Below are 24401 nucleotides of genomic sequence, written 5' to 3' on the forward strand. Positions count from 1 at the left end.
TTTTCAACTGTAAATAAAATGCATTTTTTTGGGGTTGTCATTAAACTTTTGGCTTTAAGTCATCCTCAAAACCACTAATTCGATTCAGCTGCATATGTTTCAATACAAAATTAACACTTCCGGTAAAAAATCAATATGGCGAAAATTACAAAGATGAGTCCTCAATCCATATATTCGATGTAGAGTTTTGGATAGATTGATTAAAACAAAATAAAATCACTAAAGTTGTTAAACATCTTTAGAACGACTTATTTATGGCCGCATATATATGTTTACTCACAATCAGAGAGTTTATTTTCCAAATTTACAAAGATCGTGGTATTGTTTCCTACATTTATAATGTATAAGCTCCTGATAAGATTAAGTGGCCTCACAAAAGAGTTGTTGAAAAGTGTGCCATTGATAATATTTTCCCCTTCGCCATTCATAAGGGATGGACTAGTTGGGAAAAAAAACAATACCAAGCTTGTTACTCATTCACATCCGCCATGGTATATTGCACGTTTTACTTATTGAAAAAGACTAGACCGAGTCGGGGGAATAGCCTCAATAAGTATTTCCTCTTCCAAAAACACATTTTTTCTTGCTTCGTTAACCCCATCTGATAAGTTTGTTCGATCGTACAACAAAACCACGTATGGTTCTATCAATGACATTGTAAAATCCATATCTGGTGATGTTGGCTGATCAATCATCATTCTAAATGATAGAGTCACATCTTTAAACACCATCCATGTCACCAACGCATTTCCTTTTCCAGCAAACGTGTAATATCTCAATGCCTAGTGTATTTGAAAGGTCATGATTAGATATATATCTGAAGCTTTTCCCACTTTCAAATGCAAGCCAAAGTTTGTCTGCCCATAGGTCACTGAAAAGCGAAACATCAAATGACAGCAACGTCAGTATCGAATGGTTGAGTTATGACTCACTTAAGTCTGTGTTTCACTGCATCAGACACATGCATCTTGATTCAAGCGTCAGCCTCTTTCCGTGAACATGATGTTAAGCTTGAAACATCACCATGTGATGGATAGCCCAAAACATCCTGAGTAATTGTTGCTACAACTACCTTTTCCTCAAAATCTATTGAGCAAGCTGTTGCGAATGTAAACTCAAAAGTTCTTTCTTATTGTCGTAATCTTGTTTTGACTCTTGATTCGTCAGTGTATTGCCTTTCTCCTAAATGTAGCTCTTGTTTCTTATAACAAATGCTCAGGATGTTCTATCTTATCTACCTCGAGATGTATTTCAAGTTTATCACCATGTTCACATTAAGAGGCTGACAATATAATCATGGTGCATGTGTTTGATGCAATGAACCACGAACTTGCACGAGTCATGATTCGAATAGTCGTTATTGTTTTGCTATTCCGTGACAAGGGTAGACGAACTATGGATTGTGTTTGGGAGGGCAAAAAGCTTAGGATAAATATATTTACAAATGCACCTGTCAATGAGTGGTTACACACACTTATTGTGCTCCATGTTTTTACCAGTTGTGATATGGTGTTCTGATTGCTTAAAAAGGAAAATAAGACTGCGTGGGAGACATTGATGGCATTTGAAGATGTGACTTTGACATAAAGAATGATGTTTGATCAGCCTAAATCACCGAGGCTTAGCTGTAAGATCACACAAACTTATCAGATGGGGTTAACATGGTGAACGAATCAAGAAAATAACTATTTGTGCAAAAGGAAAGACTAATTGAGGGTAAAACGTGCAAGTACCAAGGCAGGTGTTTAGGGGAACGAGCTTCGAATTGACTCTTATGATACCCAGTTCAAGCGCTTTTGAAGGGACAGAGAGGATAACTTTTAAATAACTCTTTCTAAGGCCTCATCATTTTGTCACAAGCTTGTACATATTGTAGATGTACTTGGGAATGCGGTTCAATGCCAAAACATGCTACATTCTAAGCATCAGAAACAAAAGCCATAAAATCTACAGTTTAAATGGACACATACTACAACAAGTCAAGCATGACCCGTACCTATGCCTAGAAATTTCGGAAGACCTCAAATGGATCACCCACATATAAACGTGGCAAAGAAAGCAAATTCAACACTAAGCTTTCATGTGTGGGACCCCAACATTGGTAACAAACATAAATAAGCTAGAGAGGATACAACGTCAAGCGGCAGGATTTATCACCATAGGTTACAAGTCAAGAGAGGACGGGTGTGTCTCCAATATGTTTGCCAAACTGGAACTACAAGACCTCCAGACAATTGCAAGACGAACAAGCTAGAAGTTGATATTTATGTACAAAGTGGTTTAGGGGCTGACCCCCCCCCCCCCCCCCCAGGAACCAGCCGAATTTCTCCTAAAAAGCACGTCCTCAGAGAAACATAACTGCAAAGAATACCACGCAACTAATATTGTGGAAAAGCAAGTAAAGAATCACTCTAAGTGTTTTGACATTCCACTAAGCAAAACACCATAATACTCAAACTCATTCTTTGTAAAGACAGTGATCGCGTCGAATCAGCAAGACGACACTGTAGTGCGCACATCCAGCGTAAAGAGCGTCAAATCTGCTCTTACTCCTCGTTAATAAATCGGCGGCGCTCTCTCAAACCGTTATATTAAAGCCAGAATTGGTATTGACAACGCATTCATACAGATACAGACACAGAGATGTCGCGGTCGTTGTTAATATTGGAAAATCGGGTCTCCCGTGCACCGTTTTGTTTGCAAGTGGTGGTGACTTTGAATAAACATGTATTTTCAGCCAAATAGTAATAATTTGTTTTAGTACTTCAGTAATTCTATTTTGTTTTAACCAATCTATCTAAAACTCTAAATCAAAGATATGTATTCAGGACTCATTTTTGAAATTTCCACCATATCGGGTTTTTTTAATACAGGAAGTGTGATTTAAAAATTTACCTTAGAAAAAATTTAGTGGTTTTTAGGATAACTAGAAGCCAATAGTTTAATGACAAGCAAAAAAAAAAAAAACCAACAAAAAACATTTTCTTTATATTTTGAAAAAAGTTGAATATTAAAATAGAAAATTGATATTTCTATGTCCGCCATTCTAAATTTTACCGGAAGTAAGGGTTTTAAAGAGATATGTCTTATACATTGTATCCATGAGAGGCACAAAAGAAAGGTTCCTGCCCAGTGTAATGATAGTAGCAATACAATAAAACACATTTCAATTATCCTTCCAAAAAAAAGCTTATTCTAGTACTATATCCGCCATGTTGGATTTTACCGGAAGTAGGGTTTTTGAAGACATCTTATCTATATCATATATCCAAAAGTAGTACAAAACAAAGGTTTGTACCAAATATTATGATAGTAGCATGTTAATAACACCTTTTCACATTCTAGCCTTCGATATTGGGCTAATTTAAGTATGATGTCCGCCATTTTGGATTTTACCGGAAGTGAGGCTTTTTTTCAAATGCCTCCCTATCTGAAATGAAAGAGAAATAGTTGAGGAAGGTCTATGCCAAATTGCATGCTTGTAGCAGGATGTGCACAATTCGTCTGAAATATGCGTGAAGCCGCCGGACTATTGATATTTACCATTGATTGTAATGTTACTCGTTTAAAAAATGCAAAAAAAAATGTTGACTATAAAGAAATTGGAAAACAAAACGCACTCATCCCCAAACAGTAAATTGTAGTTTGGTGAAATCTAAATATTGAGAACGGACTTCTTCCCAAAAAGTGTAGGTACTGATATTATTTTGGAAAAATTGAGCTTAATTGACAGGTTATTAGTTCAACATTTTGCCATTTAATGAAAGTTTGTTTTAATCTTGTGTATTATTTACAGCTTACCTACACTTTTTGGGAAGAAGTCTTAACCCACACGCGATGTTCTTATACTATGAATCGTTCATCATGATGGTGAATGATTTTAATTCTAAAAATGTTTGATATATTTGACAAAGGCTACTCGATGAAAAACCTTTTCATTATACAATTTCATATGTACTACAGTCACTATCTAACTTTTGTTGCCTTTTGTTTAGATATCAACCAAATAATTGGGCATCTCAGCCGCTATTTAATAAACGAGGAGAGAAGTCTTGTGTTACGTTCTTTAGGAATCTCACACGAAAAGATTCTAAGCGCACCAAAACAAGGCCAATCTTTGAAGGAAGAAACAACGACCATACTTAATAATTGGTATAAAGACCAAACTTTCAAGTACTGGAAATGTCAAGAGCTTTTCACAGTATTTAGGAACAGAGGCGAGCTGTCATCTATAAAAAATATCACAGACAAGTTTATAATTTCAGGTATGTCAAACATTTCTCACATGCTTATTGTTAAGTATACAAGCGGTGATCACACAAGAATTATCAATGTCACCAAATTATGTTAAAATCGTATATTATAATAATGAAAAACTCTTGTTCAGAAAGACGTGATATAAAGCAGGCATGGCCTGGGATTAGGAAAACAAGTCGTCGAAACCATTTATGATCAACAGATGTAAACGCTTGTTTAAAGTGCAACTGTATAAGCCATGTATCTTTGATAAGTTATTAAAACTATTTGGTCGATACTACTGCAGGTGGACTTTCGTACTCGAAGTTACCACCAGCCATTGATATACAATAATTTCCCCGAGAGAATCGCCTGTTCAATAGTAAACAATTTTATGTTTCAAAGTCATTAAAATGCTTATTTTTAACTCTAGGCGATAGATTGCCGTAGCCTCATTCTTTTATTCTATTAGAATAAAGGATTTTCGATTTTAATGCTTCCCAGCAGCGTGTAAGATTATATCCTTCGAATGTTTTTCCCAGTGCAAGTGTTAAGTCTTATGTGGACATATCGACTGCCTTGCGTTAACATTCATAGCCGTGTATCTTCGTTAAATTGTCACAGTAAATGAATAATCGAGTCTACGACAGGCGTGTTTACTTCTGGGCTGCTGATATAATCTTGACGAAACGTACAAATGTATATGTATCTGCCAGAAGAAAACGGTATCCATAAGGAATTTACACATATTGTTTACAAGCATACATCCTCTGATTACATTCTGTTTTAGTTATCGTAATTGCTAGTTTTATGTATTGAAAAATGACTTGCAAAATGATCATTTGAAACGTATGGTTTTGAGGTACATACACTAGGTTTTTTGATTTCCAAATAAATTTGGCCGCGAATATCATCGATGTAACGTCAAGAGTCGAAATGTATACTTGTGCAGTACAAATTAAACCGTAATATACACCACTAATTTACTGGAGGAATTAAGGGTATTCCCCGCCTATATGAATATTTAAGTCGAATCATTCGTAACAGAAAAAAATACAATTATTCTCTTGATTACATAAATTGTGTTTTGCATTAAAACATATGAAACTAAATTGACTATGATATTAACATGTTTCACAGAGTATGAGGGAAATGAAGGGCATCAAAGATCGCTTGAAACATATCGGAGCAGCTCTTTAAATATTTCAGGTAATGTACTTATGGTTACACATCACGAGTTAAATTCTATACGAATGTGTTGACAAATTCATTAATTCTTATTATTAGGTCTTTCCACTTTTCTGTGGAAAGACCTATTGTTTTTCTTCTGATTATTTTTTTTTTTTTTTTCTTCCGCCTAATTTTGTTCTTGCGATAAACATTTGTTTCGCAATATGTCGCTTAGATATTTGGTATATGATATCGAACAGTTTATGCACTTTTGAAATTTACCCTGCGTAAAGGAATACTTTTCTTTGTAGGAGTTATCTCCCCAAACACTGTTTTCCTTGTTAGCGCATCTCCTTCGCAACCGTAAAAGATTATGACAAATTTATTTTACAAAATTGCTCGTTATATCCTTCGCATGATTTGTCCTATTTTGACCGAAGCGATATGACCGCTCCATATGAGAGTTATTTCCCCTTATGCATCTGATATAAGTGATATGAATTTCTATCTTATCAATCATAAATGATAGAGACCTAGGATCTTTTGATTTGAGGTCCTTGGTCCCAAAAAATGAAAATTAGGTCAAGGTCAAAGGTCAAGGTCATATTCTAATATTTGAATTTGGCTTATTTTCACTTATATCCAAAGACTGTATAAGATATCAACAAATTATTTTTACTAAATTGTTAGTTGCGACATGTCGTAAGATGTAAATTTTGATTGCAAGCGTACGTTGAATGTAAAAGGGAGTTTTCTCCCCTCTAGTATTTAAAAATACGCGTTTGGTGATATAACTCATTAACTAAATATAATAAAGACCTATGGTCTTTTGATTTAAGGTCCTTGGTTTATGACCTTGAAACTGATCTCAAGGTCATAGCTTAATTTGACGTTCTAGATTTTGACCTTTCTTTTATTCTATATGTATACATGATAAAGATATACAACTTTTAGAAAAAGATATCAAACCATTTAACCTTGTAAAAAACAACCGGAAGTGACCTTTTGTAAACCGGAAATAGCTATTTTTTTGTACTTTTTAATATAAAAGTATATAGAACCAGATATTTTTGGAATCAGTGTCAAGTAAATATTCAAATATAATCGGAAGTAACATTTTTCAAACCGGAAGTAACAAATTATCTCCCTTATTTAAAAAAAATGTATGGAAACAATATATTTTTGGAATCAGCTTACTAGGAGCTATCATTTGACGATTGAAATGACATTTTAAACTTAGTTTCACAACTTTTCATATCAAAATACATTGTTTTGATGGAAAGACCTTCAATTGTTCTCTGAACAATTGGTTTTTAATTATTTATTATTTTCCTTTCTACTTCTCCATTTTTAAGTGAAGTTTATTTGTAAAGTCTTTTAATTGTGTTTTATCAATGCTTTCATTTATCAAATTTAATCTTCTATGTATTTCATTATATGTAATAAAAAAAAGATCTTAATATTATAAACAAGACAAACATTGAAATACACAATTCTTTTGTTGAACCATTTAGCATGAATATTATTAAACGACTGAGAAACAGAACTGTGCTAAGTCATTGCCAAAGCTTCCATAATAATTATTTCAAAATGAAGAATGTACACATGAAAGAATTCCATATCAATTAGCTTTGTCCTACTATGCGGAAATATTTCAAAAACAATATGTTAGTACATTCCAATTCATTGTAGATGAAACACATGGCAGTAGAGTAAAAGCCAATGTTCAAGTTAATACAGCATTTTCCTCCCCCTTTAAACACAAAGACAATTCAAAGAATCGATTGGTTGGTAAGTGTACACACATATGAAATAAATAAAATTATTACATATATGTAACAATCTCAAACGTGTCAATCCTCCCAAAGGTGGCAGATAATCCTAAAGGTTGCAGATAATAAAAAAAAACATGGTTTTTACCCAAATGTGTCCTTGCTCCCAAATCCCCCAAACGTGGTCGATTTCACATCCCAAAAACCTGACCGATAATTGATATTCGCCAAATTGTGTCCACTTTAAAACTCCAGAACGTCTTAAAACTGTTATGTTCATTAGAAAAATTATCAAGGATATTAAGAGTAAACACAAGAATTGCAATTAATTAAATTCAGCGTTCACTGAGCGAATTCGTTTGTACAAATATACTGCGGTTATGTCGAACTACATGAATGTAGATATTGTACAGATTTTTATCAGTACTTCAAAGTATATACTGGTATAGAGTTTTTAGTTTTGTAATATAACCAACCTTTCAATTCATAAGCGTTTATTACCTAAACATGCTAAAGTTACTGTTAAAATACGTTAAAAAGAGTATACGTAAAATCCAAGATGTGAATGTAAGTCACTTCACATGTGAATTATCTTTTTAACTGTCACATTACGTTACATCAATTGTGAAAATTGAAATAAAAAATTACCGAACTCCGAGGAAAATTCAAAACGGAAAGTCACTAAGCGGTAATAAATCGACTAAAAAGAAATAATGAAATAATTGTGGTTTACTTAACGTTTTTTGACAAATACTCCATGCATACTTAACACAACATTTGATTTTAAACATATTTTATTCATTAAGATATGATAAGGATTGAGCAACAGGCACAGCCTATAAAAGCTCTCTCCATATTACATGTTCAAGGTATAATTCAATTATAACAACTGTATTAAAATAATGCAATATATATACATGTAGTGGAACATGCATGCTACTTATGAGCACACACGAGCAAGTATATGTTTACATTGTTACTTAATAAATGCAAAGTATATTTAAGTATATAGGCAATTACTCATTATGTATTCAAGAACCTTCAAACATGTAAATATCCTTTATAAGTCATTAGAAATATATATATATGTCTTGAAAGAGACACTAAGCTTGCTTAGTGGATTAAATGAATTAATGTTTAAGTGGAGGAAAAAAAAATAAAAAATAAAACTAAATGAAACAAAAAATAAGTTAGTTTCAAACAAAACGTTGAGTGTCACTGATATATTTATGAACAGATTTAAAAATAGCAATATTCATATTATATGAAAATAATCTGTTTCCAAAAAGTAATAATTTAATATTTATATCAACATTATCAGCAATGGAGTTAATGGAATCAAGAAGAATCTGTCTTACACCATTGTACTTTGGGCAAATGAAAAAGAAATGTTTGTTATCCTCAACAGGATGGTTACAGTACTTAACACAACATATTGATGAATCGATTGTTGGTTGCTTTACGTTCAGTGCTTATGCTTTATGTGGACACATTTAAGAGAAAGAACAAGTTTGGGGGGTTTTAAGATAGTTTTGGCACCTTTTACCATCCAGACACGGTTTGCAGTTCAGTGACATCATCTAAGCACGTTTTGGAGAAATTAATCACGATAAGGGGGATACAAACGTTTCTCAGTGTAACATATGTAGCTGAACAAAACTTAAATCACAAACAGTACACATATAATTGATAAGAATTGTTTCTGAACATTTATTGATTGAATGTTGTTTGCTGTGCACCGACTCAGCGCATAAAGGTTAGATCAAAGGGTGTGTTTATTTAAAACAATTTCCTGAAACGAATCTTTTTGTAACTGAGCTTTCCTTTATCAACAGTAAAAAAATCTATCCAAACGCAATAAAACAATTATGGTTAAGGAAGACACCGAAAGGCATAAATGGAGTGTCAACACCTTGGCCAAAAGCAACAGAAAAAAGTTCATTAACAAATCAATAAATAGAAAATGTATACTTGGGGAACACGACCACCATCGTAAAACTGTTTGCTCATCTGTCAGAAGATAATTCCTGTTGTTGTATTAAAATATATCCGAACCTGTAAACTGCAAAGTCATTCGTTGAGTGTCACTCGTAAATTAACAAACCAACTATACTATTTAAAACCACATGATTATCACGTATCAAGTCCTCAAAACACCTCTGTGAAAAACATATCATTGAAACGAGTGGATTTTTTAGGTGGTAGTTGCAATCTATTTTTTACAGTATATCCTGCATCCTTTGTTCTTATGTCATAATCATTGAAACCAATATCGATTGTCTACCACAAGGCATAGGTAACATTAATATGTGGCAACACGTTTTGAAATATTGTCTGGTTTTCAATGTATTTTAACTTTGAACGTAATGTCACATTATCAGCTTAATATCCTTCATAAGGTTTTTATCTAATAATACTGATGGTTTGAACTTGCTAATTAATAGTGCGCATTCTTAAGAAACGTTCAACCCAATGTTATTACTTATTTACAGAAGAATCTTTAGACGTTCAAGATTCAGGGAGTGAGAGGAAAAAATCAAAACATGGCGATGATATAGGTACAAAGTAGTAATATACTTTTTTTGTTAAACATACTGCCTTTTAACGCAACTATTTGAAACTAATCAAATATTGGTAACTAGCAACTGATGATTTGCATATATCATCCTTATAAACTTACCAATTTCTAAGATATTCATTTAAATTAGTTTTACATTTATTTGCATTGTTAATATTCGTAATTGCTAAATATATGTTACAACTTAGTTTTAACGTTATGTAGCAATAACATCGACAGTACATTTTTTATACACTGATGCGCATTTTGGTAAAAAATGTCTCTTCAGTGATGCTCGAGGCGAAAAAAGATGTAGAGCTGATTACCAAAAAAGGACAAAATATAGAACCAGAAACACAATAATCATTGTATTGCCAGACAAAAAAAGAAATAACAATTATTCTGAATATTCTGGATTATACTGATGAACTGTGTTGTGCAAAGTTATAAAGAATCGAATATTACGTTGAATATATATAAAAAAAATCTGCTTAATTGATACAATACACTACTAACAAAGTGACTTCTATTTATCTATTTATTTGGTATACACCGTATAATTCATTTGTGTCTTGTGCTTCATGCAGCAACACTACAGAAACAGCCAGTTCATAATCCGTTTATTAAATGATTTTAATTATTTAATCTAACTAAAAACATACAGTGAAGAAAATATCTGAATTTGTCATTTTGCATTCACGATTTTTGTCCTGTTGTCAGTTGTAATTTTGGATTTTTCGTCCAAGTACTAAGTCGTATGGTATTACAACTCATTTTTATCAAGCAGTATAAAGTAGCTAGGAAGAATAAATCAGACAGTTTAACTTTATTTACTCTAGGATCGTCTGCGCTCTGGTGATTGATCAACCGAAATGAAACTGAATATTTCTGTTGCGAAACATTACAAAAACTGAACAGCATTTAAACTTATTTAATAAAAGTAAATTAAAAAAAATATACAAATGTATGTTATGCATAACGATACGCCCAAAGTTCAGTAAGCTAAGGCGTGAGAAAACAAAACCCGAAAGTGAAGGCCCCTTATTAGCCTTTGATCTAATACAACTTTTTTCCGTATTGGCTCTGTCTACAAAACAGTATTACCTCTTGATTTACATCTACAAGGCAACGCCATCAGTATTGCATATGCAGATTTATCCGTATTAGGGCTGATTTGCTCATATCATTGAATAATACAAATTAAGAAGAGATGATAAAACAAAATGAACAAAACGTAGATACCAAAGATTTTTAGAGGATTGTATAAACATTCCTTCAATACGAATGAAATAAAATCGGAGTCAAACGTGTCAGTCATGTCATTTATGTATTCTTTTCAGTCACAATGGAAAGCTGATTTTCTTAAATTATGATTTCACTAGTCAGCTTCCATTAAAAACGAAAATGTATAAACAAAAATATAACATTATGAAGGTATACATATTTATCTACGTATCTTTTTTATTTTATTTTAGACGACACAAATATTGAAGTTAATTCATTATTAACAGTATCCACTGAACAAAAAGTCAATCCAAAACGATGCGCTGGTATGCATAACTATTTTTTAAACAAATACAAGTCTTACACACATGTAGTAGAAAACAAAATCAAAACTCACAACTAAAGGGAAACTACAAAATCAAAATGATAGTTCATTTGAGTGTGAATTCACATTACTATAAGACGTATTACGGTCCTTTTCTATCCCAAATTCATGTATTTAGTTTTGATGTTATATTTGTTATTCTCATCGGATATTGTTGTGTCGTTGTTCTTTTCTTATGTTTAATGCGTTTCCCTCGGTTTTAGTTTGTTATCCGGATTTTATTGCGTTTCCCTCGGCTTTAGTTTGTAACCTGGATTTGTTTTTTTTTTCTATCGATTTATAGGTTTCGAACAGCGGTATACTACTGTTGCCTTTATTAATGAAAAATATTGATTTAGAGATAAAACCAATAATGGAACTTTCCTTAACAGCGATTCAAAGTCTATAAGAAGCAGCAATACAGACAGCAATTTGACCAAAATACAAAAGGACAACATATTATCCCGAAGAAAAAATTGTCTACACAATTAAACGTAAATTTAGAAACACAAAATCAGTGTAAGCTATGTTTCTCTGAAGATTGAGTGATTGCTTTAAGACAGCTTAATAATTGTCAATATAGTTTACAGAACATGTGCTTCAAATGAGTCAGAAGCTTTCACTATACATGTTTCGCCTAATCCAGAGGTGACACACAGACCTGTAAATGTCAGAATGATTAAGTAAAGTCCTTATATTCTTTTTATCTTATTGTAACAATAAACCATTTTTTTAGACGTTTCGGCCATTGGCCTTCTTCAGTTCTTTATTTTTCTTTAAAAGAAAATAATGTCAGCCATGTAGTTGTGAAGAAAATGTGAAAGAAAATAATGTCAGCCATGTAGTTGTGAAGAAAAATAAAAGAACTGAAGAAGGCCAATGGCCGAAACGTCTCAAAAAATGGTTTATTGTTACAATAATATAAAGTTTGTTCCCTATTGGAATTTTATAAACAAGGATTCTTTTTATCTATCCAATGTTTAAATTAGCTTCGATTAAGAATGTATTCGCGAGAAACGCTAAGCTTTAATTTATTTCTTATTAACAGAAGAGACAATAGATGTTCAGGATTCAGCAAGTGACAATAAAAAATCAAAACACGTTGAAGATACAGGTAAGAAAAGTTATAATATGCTAGTATTATTTAGTTTTTACTTTATGAAACATATACTGCCGTATAATGTATTGTTATAGTTTGAACATATAGATTGAATTTAAAACAGTATTCAAATCACGACTTTATCAATTGAAAGCATTGCAACAAATACAAAGAAACCATACAACTACTGATAACAAGATATTTGTTAGGATTTGATATCAGCAAAATATTCGTTTCGTAATCAACAGATAAATCTTATCATCTTTTTCAATTTGCTAAAAATAATGTTTTTGTTTTTAGTTAAAGAACTTGTTTTAAAAGAACATTCGTTTAATTTGTAATTTTATCGAGTATGTTCTTATCCTGATTGTGAAATTATGACTCAGTTTTTATTGGTATGGCGGTTGGTGCATGCGTTGCAGAAACCTTTTATCATACTGACGCACCCTTCCGTTTTCTTACTCTTTTTAAAGTTCATGTGATGGCCTCAGTAGCTGTCACACTGATTGTCTTAATCAATATATGAGTTTGAACATCTACTATTACCTATATATATGTATAGGTAAATACTATGTTATCATCTACTATTACCTATATATATGTATAGGTAAATACTATGTTATCATCTACTATTACCTATATATATATGTATAGGTAAATACTATGTTATCATCTACTATTACCTATATATATGTATAGGTAATACTATGTTATCATCTACTATTACCTATATATATGTATAGGTAAATACTATGTTGCGTGTCGACGCACCCAATAGCGTGCTCAATGTTATTATCTGTACTTACTGGTTCTTAATTAGAAATAGGCTTTTATGTCATATATCAAATAATGCAAAATACTCTTTTCCCTCAGATGTAAAGATATTTCCACATTTATTCGTTTGTCAATTATGCCATCATTTCATATTAAATCGTATCTATCATTCTCTCATATTTCCGTCTTGTCGTTTACATCAAAGTTGAGTAATGACTTATTTACAGACAATAAATTAGATGATCAAGATTCAGCGACTGACAAGAAAAATTCTAAACATGATGATGATACAAGTAAGTCAAGTTAAAATATGTCAAAAAGAAGAAGTTCTTCATTCGTAAAACATACTGTCCTATATTTCATTGGAATACTTGGAATAAATAGAGTAAATTTATTAATTATTCAAATCAAATCATTGTCAATTGTAGGTCAAACAAAGGATAGGTATAACATATAATAAAACTTTGTAAAATACTGGGAACAAGAAATTTTGATTTATATCAAGATATTTCCGTTGTAATCAACAAACTGAAATCTTTACATTGTTTTCAATTTTCTAAAACACAAATGTATTTCTCAATTGAACATTATTATTATTAAAGATAATCTAATGCTTTTAAAAATCAAACGGCCGTCGAACTTGTAATCGTATTCAAAATTATGAAACTATGACTGAGTATTGATTTGCACATAGAGTTTGATGCATACATAGCTGGAAACTCTGCTCATGTCAACGCCCCCATATCACTCCTTTTTGGAGTTCATGCGATTCACTAAATTTTTGTTTGTTAAATTCATTTGTCTTCATCGATTTATGGGGTTTGAACATCAGTAAACTACAATTACTATACATGTGTATTAAAACTAATTGTGTTTCAACGCAATCTGTAGCCTATTCAATGTTATTATTCGTTTTTATTAAATCTTAATTAGATAGTAGCCATATAGTTGAAAATCACATTATGAAAAGTACTCTTGTCTATCATTATACGATTTTGAGCTAAGAAAATTTGTTGTGCTGTTTAATGAGCCCCGAGTTACCGAAAATAAACCTCTTTCTAAAATACACACTTTTGAATATTCCTATAAACTTGAAACATCGTTTTTTTTAAAGCCGAATTCATGAGTTTGTTTACATTGTGTAATGATTCAGCTATCAAAATTGTGTTCACCCTTCCAGAGCACATGAGTTCAACCCTGTTTTTCTTGGGATAAGTGTTGTTCAATCTTTAGCTTTCTATGTTGTAAATGGTGTGCTTTTGTTTGTTTGTTTTCCTGTCCTTTCTCGTGTTTCCTATGACATTGTCGTTTTATTTACATTTGATGAATTTGAATATACCTTTGGTATCATTCTCCTCTCTTTAACGGGCATAATAAATTTCTAAAGTGTATATACTGAAAAAAAGGTCTGGATCAGAAACTTTATATTTGTTTCGCATGGTTATGATTATTGAAGATTAATAAGTTACAAGTTCTAAAGTACAGTCAATTTAACAGAGTACATGTACCATATTTCCAAGAAATGAAAGTCAAAGATTCTTTTCGCAAAAAGATGTTTCAAATGCCATATCACAATATAGATCTTCAAGGATGGAATATTAAAAAGTAAAAACACAAAAATACTGAACTCCGAGGAAAATTCAAAAAGGAAAGTCCCAAATCAAATGGCAAATTCAAAAGTTCAAACACATCAAACGAATTGACAACAACTGTCATATTCCTGACTTGGTACAGGCATTTTCTTATGTAGAAAATGGCGGATTGAACCTGGTTTTATAGCTAGCTAAACCTCTCACTTGTATAACAGTCGCATCAAATTCCATTACATTGTCAACGACGCGTGAACAAAACAAACAGACACAATAGGTAAAAGTGTCAAAAAATAGGGGTACAGCAGTCAACATTGTGTTATCATCTTAATCACTATAAAAACAACAAATGTAACGAAGAAGCACAAAAAGGCATACATCAAATTTAACATCCTCATTTTGCTTATATTATACGATTTTATTTATCTATGTAAAGTCCACCCATACAGGATGGAAGGTTTTCAGTACTGGTGTAAAATTGAGAGTTTGCAAATCGCACAGGTAGACATAAAATAATTTTGTCGTTCAAAGTATGACGGCATACATAAATACAGAGTCAAGTAGATATAACAAAAAACATACTTGACAGTAAAAGTAATAATAATAAATAAAATAAGTGTGTGGTTCAAAGTATGACGGGATACATAAGTACAGAGTCACGTCAAATATATATCACAAAAAACAGACTTAACAGAAAAAGTAGTATTAATAAATAAAATAGTGTCTAGTATAAATAAATAAAATAGTGTCTAGTATTGATGAATAAAATAGTTGTCTAGTGTCTAATAGTGTCTAAAACGAGTCCAGTTCAAATTTTCAGAAAAAGAGGAACCAACTCCAAAAACTTACGGCGGACTTCGTAAATACCAAGAAGAGTTAGCAGAGAATGCACTTCAAGGGAAAAACACTATAATTTGTGCAGTGACGAATGCTGGAAAAACAATTGTTGCCTTCCATATAATCGATGAGCATATCAAACGAAATCCAAATGGTATTGTGCTTAGATTTATCACATTTGATATAACACTTAATATACTTGTTCATCTTGATTTCAAAATATTTTAAATATACAAGGTCATTGTACTACTTTAACTGTGGGTTTAATAAAAACAATGCAAGATTATTAAAATATGACAATGCAACTTCAAACTATAATTGTACAGTATAACCTATCTAAACAGAACCTATTTTGGGACATAAAATTTGTTTGGATTTATCTGTTTGGTTTATTCAGATTCATAAAACATAAAAATTGATATGACTAGTCTAAAGAACAAGTTTAGTTTAGATAGGTTTTTGTTTGTACAAGAAATCGGTGCAGACAGGTTTCACTTTAATATATTAAAATGATTGAATTATTTATTCTTTTTACTAGCAAAGGTTGTATTTTTGGCAAGAACCAATCCATTGTTAGATCAACAATACAAAAAAGCATGCGACATCCTGAAGCGTTTGCAGGTATAGTTTTATTAAAAACAGCCTTTGAACTATGGAAAACTATTACTGACTAGACATGTTAGAGAAACATTAGAAATTAGTCCAAATATATATTGAGAAATTTCAAACCGTCACTGCTGTTCATCTGAACAGGTTCCTTAAAAAACTGAAAAACACAAAAAATGAAAAGGCTAGGTAGATGGTATTTTCTTACATACATAAAAAGAAATTTAGGTTCCTATATCAATGACACTGTTATCAAACGAAACAAATTACGATAGGAGGTCAACACGACAATAAAAAACAAAAGTATATTCAAAATGTCAAGCTTCAAATCACTCTTAATCTAAATTCTCTCCCCTTAATAAGATAAACAAACAGGAGACATTTTTATTAATCACTGAAAGTAAGAGTGGAAACGAGGATGCGTCAAAGAGACAACAACCAGTTTTAAGTGCAGAACACAGCTCAAGGCCACAAATGGATCGTCAACACATATCGTGTCTTAGACCCGGACTTCAGCTTGCCATAAACATATAGTATCCGAAACATGTAAATGAACCAAAATAACAAGAAAATACGAGTGAAATATGATACTATCATAAAATATCCGATAAGATCATAATCCGAATCATGTCTTTGTATAGAATATAATCATAAAAGATGGGATGTGAAACATCTGAAAGTATACGATATCTGCACGTTGATTAATATGTATACCGTTGATGCAATCTAATTAATTTTTCGACAGTTTTGATATACATCGAGAATCCTGGTATAACAATTTGTCTGTAATACTTTCATTTGTTAAAAGCATATCAATATACAAAGTACAACATGTAATGTTTAAACCCCTCCCCCTTTTTGTTTTGTTATCTCAATCAGGGGGTTTACGAAAGGTACAAAAACAATTCGTAAGATAAAATACACAAACACTTGCATGTATCAATAAACATAAACTACTCCATATCAAAGAATGAACGCAGTTTGTTTTAGGACAATCATGACAAGTATTAAACTATGCTGTTCAACACTTTTAAATCATATTTTGGAATGACATGAATATTTGTGGAAGAAATGATCGTTTATAGGCCTGTTTAAAGGTTTAATGACAACTAATCACTTCCAAGAAAATGTCTAGTGTGCAGTCTTTTTTCTCTGGCCATTAATGTTTGAAAATAAGGTATTATAGATCGTTAGATCATCTTTAAAGAGAGGTCTCAGTATTTATAATTTAACATATTTGTATTAATAGTTTTTAAATGATGATGATATCCTTCAGAGAGATAACGACATCAAAAAATTTCTGGTCGGACAAGAAAGCACAGATGAGTCTGCACGACAGCAGTTTGACAATGGTCGTCTATTCTTTATGACGCCTCAATTGTTAATGAATAAAATGAAACTAGAAGAGAAGTTCCCTGTGCCAATAAATACATTTTCCATGTTGGTTTTGGATGAATGCCACCATGTTCATGGAAAAACACCATATAACGATATAATGGCTACTTATCGGAAAGCACAGAATGATGCACAGGATATGAAATTGCCGCAGGTATGCATACGATATTAGTCTGTCACTTTATGAGTGTAAATATTCCTTTCAAATTTTCCACCTCTAATTTTATAAAGCATTCTCTTATTTCTATTTTTCCTTATAAAACTGTTCCGAAAGACTGCACAAGTCCTGGTTTATTTTGAAATTCTTTAGTTTTCTTTTTCTTTATACTGTAAGAAGAAAATATTTCGCCTTTTTTTTTCATCTTTTGCAATGCGTTGACAATTAAACTCAATTTCAATACTTTTTTCCCTTTGGAATTTTTAGCCTGCTATTTCATATCTGAGAAAGTAACTAAATAACTCCGAAGTTTGTATCTGTATTATAATCTTCTACGATTCTATAAGATAGTTTTGGCCTTTCAATTGGCAGTACGATTCTGTTTATTACATGTATGATTCATTTCAGATAGTAGGTTTAACAGCTTCTCCAGGGACAAACAAAGCTAAAGATGAGACTTCAGCAAAGGAACACTTGATGAAAGTCATGACAAACATGGATGTTATACATCTGTCTACTGTCCGTAAGCATAATGAGAACCTTGAAGAATATACCACTGAGGCGGAACAAGGTAAACAAAAGTATATTTCCGTTTTTAATTAAATTTTGACCACGATTCGGTTTAAAGGTATAGAACCACTCATTCAGGTCATAAAACATAGCATATGTTTTTAACAAAATAGTTCCTACGCATAGCTGTATACTTGTCAATAGGTTACATATTTGGATGGAGTTTTGTATCAAATGAAAGCTTGGGGACTTTGGATAACCGTAGCGTTCATACCTGAAAGTGTCTTTTGATTAATAAAGAGTTATATCAAATTATAATAGGAAAGCACATTATTCCTGTTGTTCAGACTGAAAGTACCTGTTGTTGTACTATCAAATCTCCGACAACCAGTACGCCCTAATATGCAATCGACTTTTTCAGCACAAGGGAGGATACGGTATAGTTTTGATATGAATTGAATGCCACTTATTTTTTTACTTACGACAAAACAGCCATTATTGCTTAAAGTTGCAAATTAAACATAGAAAGCTATTCTTTTAAAGTTCAAGTTTATTTACACCAAAATTTGGGCTATGAATAAGTGGTTGTTTACCTAAAATACATTGTGAAATTGTGTTCTTAGTATTTAGATGATCTGAACAGCATCCCATATTTCGCATAAATAATTTCCAATAGAACGCTAATTTTTGGTAACATTTCATTTCAGTTGTATTACAGATGAAAGTTCGAAAACGAAATCCGATACAAGATAAATTAGAGTCGTCAATATCTTATGTTGAAAGGCAGTTTCAGTTGGGAAAAGGTAAATATTGATTACCTTGAACATGTTGAAAACAAAATATAGTATTCAACGAATGCAGAAATGGATGTATTTCATCTCGTTTTGATTATATATTTTAAATAATTTTCTTATTTATTCTCACAGTGGCAAGATTTTTACTATTGGAATAACAGGAAATAAATATTCAGATTCCTTAGTCGACACAAAAGTCGGTTGTCCTAAATTTCCTAAAATGTCCTAAGTTAGTTTTCTTTCATTAACAAATGTATTTGTTAAATTGAACATTAAGTCAAGCAATATATTTTAAAATTTCAGTTCAGACTTTCCTGGCTGTCAGTATGCAAGTCATACATGATGTGAAACAGAGCCTGCTAAATATTCCTATTCAGAAATTAGAGCAAACGTACATTCAGTGGATAACAGAAACTAGACTGAAGGTTGAAAATGTCTTGAACAAAGATGAATATGTTCCAAGACTGATGTTGACATACTTACGTCATTTAGAGGTAAGTAGTCATATAAACTGATAGAAAAACAATACTAGTATATGACTTTTCTACGTGAGAAACTACCTGTACCAAGTCAGGAATATGACAGTTGTTTTCCATTCGTTTGATATGTTTGAGATTTTGATTTTGCCATATGATTGTGTACCTACAGTTTTGAATATTCCTCTGAGTTCGGTATTTTTTGTTGTTTTACTTGTATAGGTTAACAAACCCATCGAGTTCTATGCAGAAATCTGTCCATGTTCCTTCTTTGTGTATGTCAGTTGGGCTATTGCTGTACATTAGCGTCCGTCGTTTTAGTCCTTCGTTCATTCACTTTGCATCTTATAAGCAAAACAAGGCAATGATTTGTTATTGATTGGTAAAACTTAAAAAAGATGTCTTTAAAAGTGAGGAGAAAGAATCATGAACATCAAAGGCACATAGTTTACATTGATAGTGGACTGGGGTTCAATTTTAGTTTCGATGAATACTATATTTGAATATAAGAAAGAAGATATGGTATGATTGCCAATGAGACAAGTCTCCATAAGAGACCAAATGACACAGAAATTAATAACTATAGGTCACCGTACGGCCTTAAACAAGGAGCAAAGCCAATACCGCATAGTCAGCTATTAAGTCCCCGAAATGACAACGTAAAACAATTCAAATGAGAACACTAACGGCCTAAGTTAGGCACAACAAATGAACGAAAAATAAATCTGTAACACATAAACATGTAACACATAAAGAAACGACAACCACTGAATTACAGGCTCCTGACTTGGGACAGGCACATACATACAGAATGTGGCCGGGTGAAACATATTAGCGGTCTCCCAACTGTCCCCTTAACCTGGGACAGTGGTTAAACAGTACAACATAAGAACGAACTATAAAAATCAATTGAAAAGAGCTTAACTCGTCAGATGGACAAAATACAAATACTACAAATTGAGTGGACGAGTCCGGGTACTAGAAATCCATTTGTCCCTCTTGCCTGTAAAATTGCAATCAAATATAGAAGGAATGAAGTGATAAAGATCTATGAAATGTTCGTCAGCATTACAGGTTTGTTTTTATTAACTGGACTTTAGATGTAAACTTTGATTATGACTCACTAATTTCGAAATGTTAATATTTTACTGCAAACATTGTGACAAATGATACCTTTGGATCATTCGAAAACTACACTTTTAGATGCATGATTTATAGCCTGACGTACTATTTGGTTTATTTGAAATAAACTAGTGAATAGAGAAAAATAATTATATGCTGTTAGGTGTGTACTGGTTGATGATTTAGTCTTACATGTAAATTCAATTTATTTAAGTAGATGTTATTGGTTTTTGACCTAGCTGTCAGTAACTTGGAGTACGCTCAGATCTATAATTAGTGTCTTTTTATTTTTGCAATGTACAAGTGCCCGCACACGTCCACTCTGTGTTTTTGTTTTATGTTTTTCTATTTGTATCCATGTGATAAGCTTGGCATTTTTCAACTGATTTTTTTAGTTCGTTAGTATGTTGTACTGTTACACTACTGTTCCAGGTTATTATGAGTGTTAGATCCCGCTAACAGCTAATTCAATTCTGAATGTTTTGTACATAAATCAGTCTATAAGTTTTCTCGTTTGAATTGTTTTGCATTTTTCATTTCGTTTTTTTTTTATAGCTGACTATGTAGTAAGGGCTTTGTTCCTTGTTAAAGGCCGTTCGGTGACCTATAGTTGTGAATTTCTGTGACATTCGGTCTCTTGTGAAGAGTTGTCTCATTGGCAATCATATCACATCTTCTTTTTTATATAACACCAAATTACTCATTTGAATTGTGCTGTTACTTATATTTGTCCCAAACAATCTGCGTTCTTGATGTTAATCTCATATATGTAATTTCTTAGATATATGCAGAATGTTTAGAAATGAATTCACTTCTCGACACACAAGCAGTTGTGGACTTGATAACCTCAAGGTCATCAGAGGAATCAATACAAAGTCAAAATGCCAATACAATAGAAGAAAGGGACATTTTGAAATATTTAGAGGGTGAGTTATGGTTTGGATATGAAGTGTTATCTCATATATTATATATGATGAATATGACATAAATCAGAATACATGTATATCATTCCATGATATTAACAAAAAATTGTTATCTTCGAAAATAGCAATGTTTTCTTCAATATTAAACGCAGATGTAACGTCAAAATAATAATTGAAATTTACCACAAAATTAACGTTATTCATATTTACTAACCATAGCTGATACATGTAACTGTTTACAAAACTATTAATTTTAAAACAAACTAGTTTTATCTTCAAAATTACATTTGGAAAAGAACCAATGTAAAGATGCGCCGTTGTAAATTACCTGGAAATACAAGACAAAATCATGACCCACTGCGCAAGTTCATGACGAATTTACTGATATATTTAGGTCAAAATTACTGCCTCAATGATCAGTGAATGTTTCATTCAATAAACGGATAAATTTAAGGGGTTAACAACTTTTCATGAATACAAAACTTGCAAAATATGTATTTCAGATGTGTGTAAATTCATGTGTTCTCTTGATCCCGAACAAGTTGAATGCAATCCGGATGTACAGGAAATTATCCATTGGCTACAGAGAGAATATGAAAAACAGGGAGACAATTCTAGGTTTTTTATATTCGTGAAGACAAGAGCTACTGCAAGGGCACTTGCTAAAAGACTTGAACACCTGAAAAATCTAAATTGTGAATACTTCACTGGGTCACAGGTTGGAATAGAAGATGGAGGTGAATATATTTATAACTGCTTAACAAAATCACTGTCTATTTGATGAATATAATTTTTCTTTATGTGATCCTATCTATCATCAAAGAAAAAGTTATATTTTGAAGTTAAGCTTTTGTGACCGTGAAAAATCACCGAAAATGGATATTCATGTGATGGAATTGAAAACAACAAGTGTGCAACTTTATAATATTACGATATTGTTAATGTATAAACTTAATATTGATGTAGAAATTGTATAATGAATTTAACATTTTTCAATTCATATAATATTCAAATCGAGTAGTAAAGGACACGGATGTCAATCAGACAGTAAAATAACTATACAAACACACAATGACATCAAATAGCTCCCCAAAAAAAAAACCATATATGCAGTATATAATAGACGCACTCTGTGAAAAATACTTTTAAATTAAATTACAAATCATAACCTTAATGATAAAAAGTTAACATTCTCAGGCTTTTGACGGCTTTGATCAGAAATACCCCATAAGAATTAACTTTTCAAGAATAATTGTTAATTTTGATGTTGAAAAATGTTCCATTTATAAAGGATCATAAAGCCTTAAATTTTATCAAAATATACATGTCAATTTGTCAAACCAAAACGACAATAAGCTTTATAACATAAAATAATCAGTTGCTTCGCCGAGCGCAGCTGGAAACGACTGCAGATGTCCTACCCTAAACAGTTGTGGCAAAAATGGACACAACATTCGCGCTTGATACAAGTCTGAATTTGGTCTGTAATCAAATATTTGACACATAAAAGGGTTTCTGACACAGTATAACTGTAGTAAAAGAACTTAGAATTGGTTATATTGTATGAATTTATATTCATTTTTTTGCAATACACTATGCTGTTGCAAACGACCCCCGCCCCCTCCCCCCCAAAAAAAAATGATACTGATTCCCCCTTTTTTTTGCTTTTGTAAATTTCCAATGGAGTTCGCAACCATTATTACCCATTTTAATACATCATAAAAGTCCTAAAATAGAAAATGAATATATGATAAACAGAATAATACATGGCAAAATCCGTATCGCATGATGCATCATCAGTCGACTAATATCAGCCCTCTTGACCTTCGGCCATCGGGACAGATATTGGTTTATTGTTTATTGTGGTGATACAGAATGCGATGCGGATTTTGTCATGTATTACTGAAGTAATTGTCCATTAACCAGGAAACCTTTTTTCCCCCTGTTTTTGATCTTTATTCCAAAACGGTTTTAGCCATAACCCCTCCCCCACCCTCACCCCCAATCTATTCCTAACCATAACTTTGTGGTATTGTATGCTCCTTTTTGGCCCCTTTTTCATAAATTGTTGATACCATAACCCCCCAAATTAATCACAACCCTCCTTTTGTGGTTATAAACATTGTGTATGAATTTCATAGATTTCTATTAACTTATATATATTAAAGTTATTGTCCGGAAACCAAATGAAGACGACGACGACGACATGATATACGACCGTAAACTTTTATAAGACAGTCTTGGTGATATATACGTCATCTAAACCCTTGCATTGTCGCCTTGTGGTGAATTTATACACCGAGTTGGAAACAGATCTTTAAACTTATCTATTGAATTTTGTTTTCAAATTTATATCATCGTACTTCAAGAATATCCTTCAATAGTAATAATAAAAGTAACAAAATCTAATGTAAGACTATTCCCACCATATGTTAAATGCGTACACATGCATAGTTATTATTTTGTTTTGTTATTACAAGGTCTTACCAAACATAAACAACTTGAAGTGTTAAATAAATTCAAATCTGGTGTACACAAATGCCTTGTGGCGACTGCAGTGGCCAGCGAAGGAATTGACATCCCTGAATGTAACATGATGATAAGATACCGGTTTACCGCGAATGAAATTACAAGTTGCCAAATGAGAGGTTAGTTTACAATTAAGCATTATTTAATATCTGATATTTAAGAACAGAAAAACAATGAAAATGAAAAAGTCAGAATTAGGAGCTTATCGTTCCTATTAGACAAACAGTATTACATTCTGTATTATTCAAAATTATCAGTAACTGTGTG

General features: G+C 32.0%; 1 protein-coding gene across 1 annotated transcript in view; it reads left to right on the forward strand.

Annotated features, from left to right (window-relative positions):
• LOC139492301 (ATP-dependent RNA helicase DHX58-like) overlaps positions 1–24401 on the forward strand; it is a 31960-nt gene that overhangs the window by 6179 nt on the left and 1380 nt on the right. The window contains exons 3-18 of the mRNA XM_071280521.1: positions 3996–4265; positions 5377–5445; positions 7099–7197; positions 9671–9736; positions 11211–11285; positions 12372–12437; positions 13424–13489; positions 15606–15776; positions 16161–16243; positions 17505–17777; positions 18189–18351; positions 18998–19093; positions 19388–19578; positions 21464–21608; positions 22109–22342; positions 24086–24253. Of these exons, the coding sequence (XP_071136622.1) occupies positions 3996–4265; positions 5377–5445; positions 7099–7197; positions 9671–9736; positions 11211–11285; positions 12372–12437; positions 13424–13489; positions 15606–15776; positions 16161–16243; positions 17505–17777; positions 18189–18351; positions 18998–19093; positions 19388–19578; positions 21464–21608; positions 22109–22342; positions 24086–24253 (2235 nt within the window). The remainder of the gene's footprint in view (positions 1–3995; positions 4266–5376; positions 5446–7098; positions 7198–9670; positions 9737–11210; positions 11286–12371; positions 12438–13423; positions 13490–15605; positions 15777–16160; positions 16244–17504; positions 17778–18188; positions 18352–18997; positions 19094–19387; positions 19579–21463; positions 21609–22108; positions 22343–24085; positions 24254–24401) is intronic.

This window comes from Mytilus edulis, chromosome 10 (genome assembly GCF_963676685.1).
Source record: "Mytilus edulis chromosome 10, xbMytEdul2.2, whole genome shotgun sequence".
In the NCBI taxonomy this organism is placed as follows: Eukaryota; Metazoa; Mollusca; class Bivalvia; order Mytilida; family Mytilidae; genus Mytilus; species Mytilus edulis.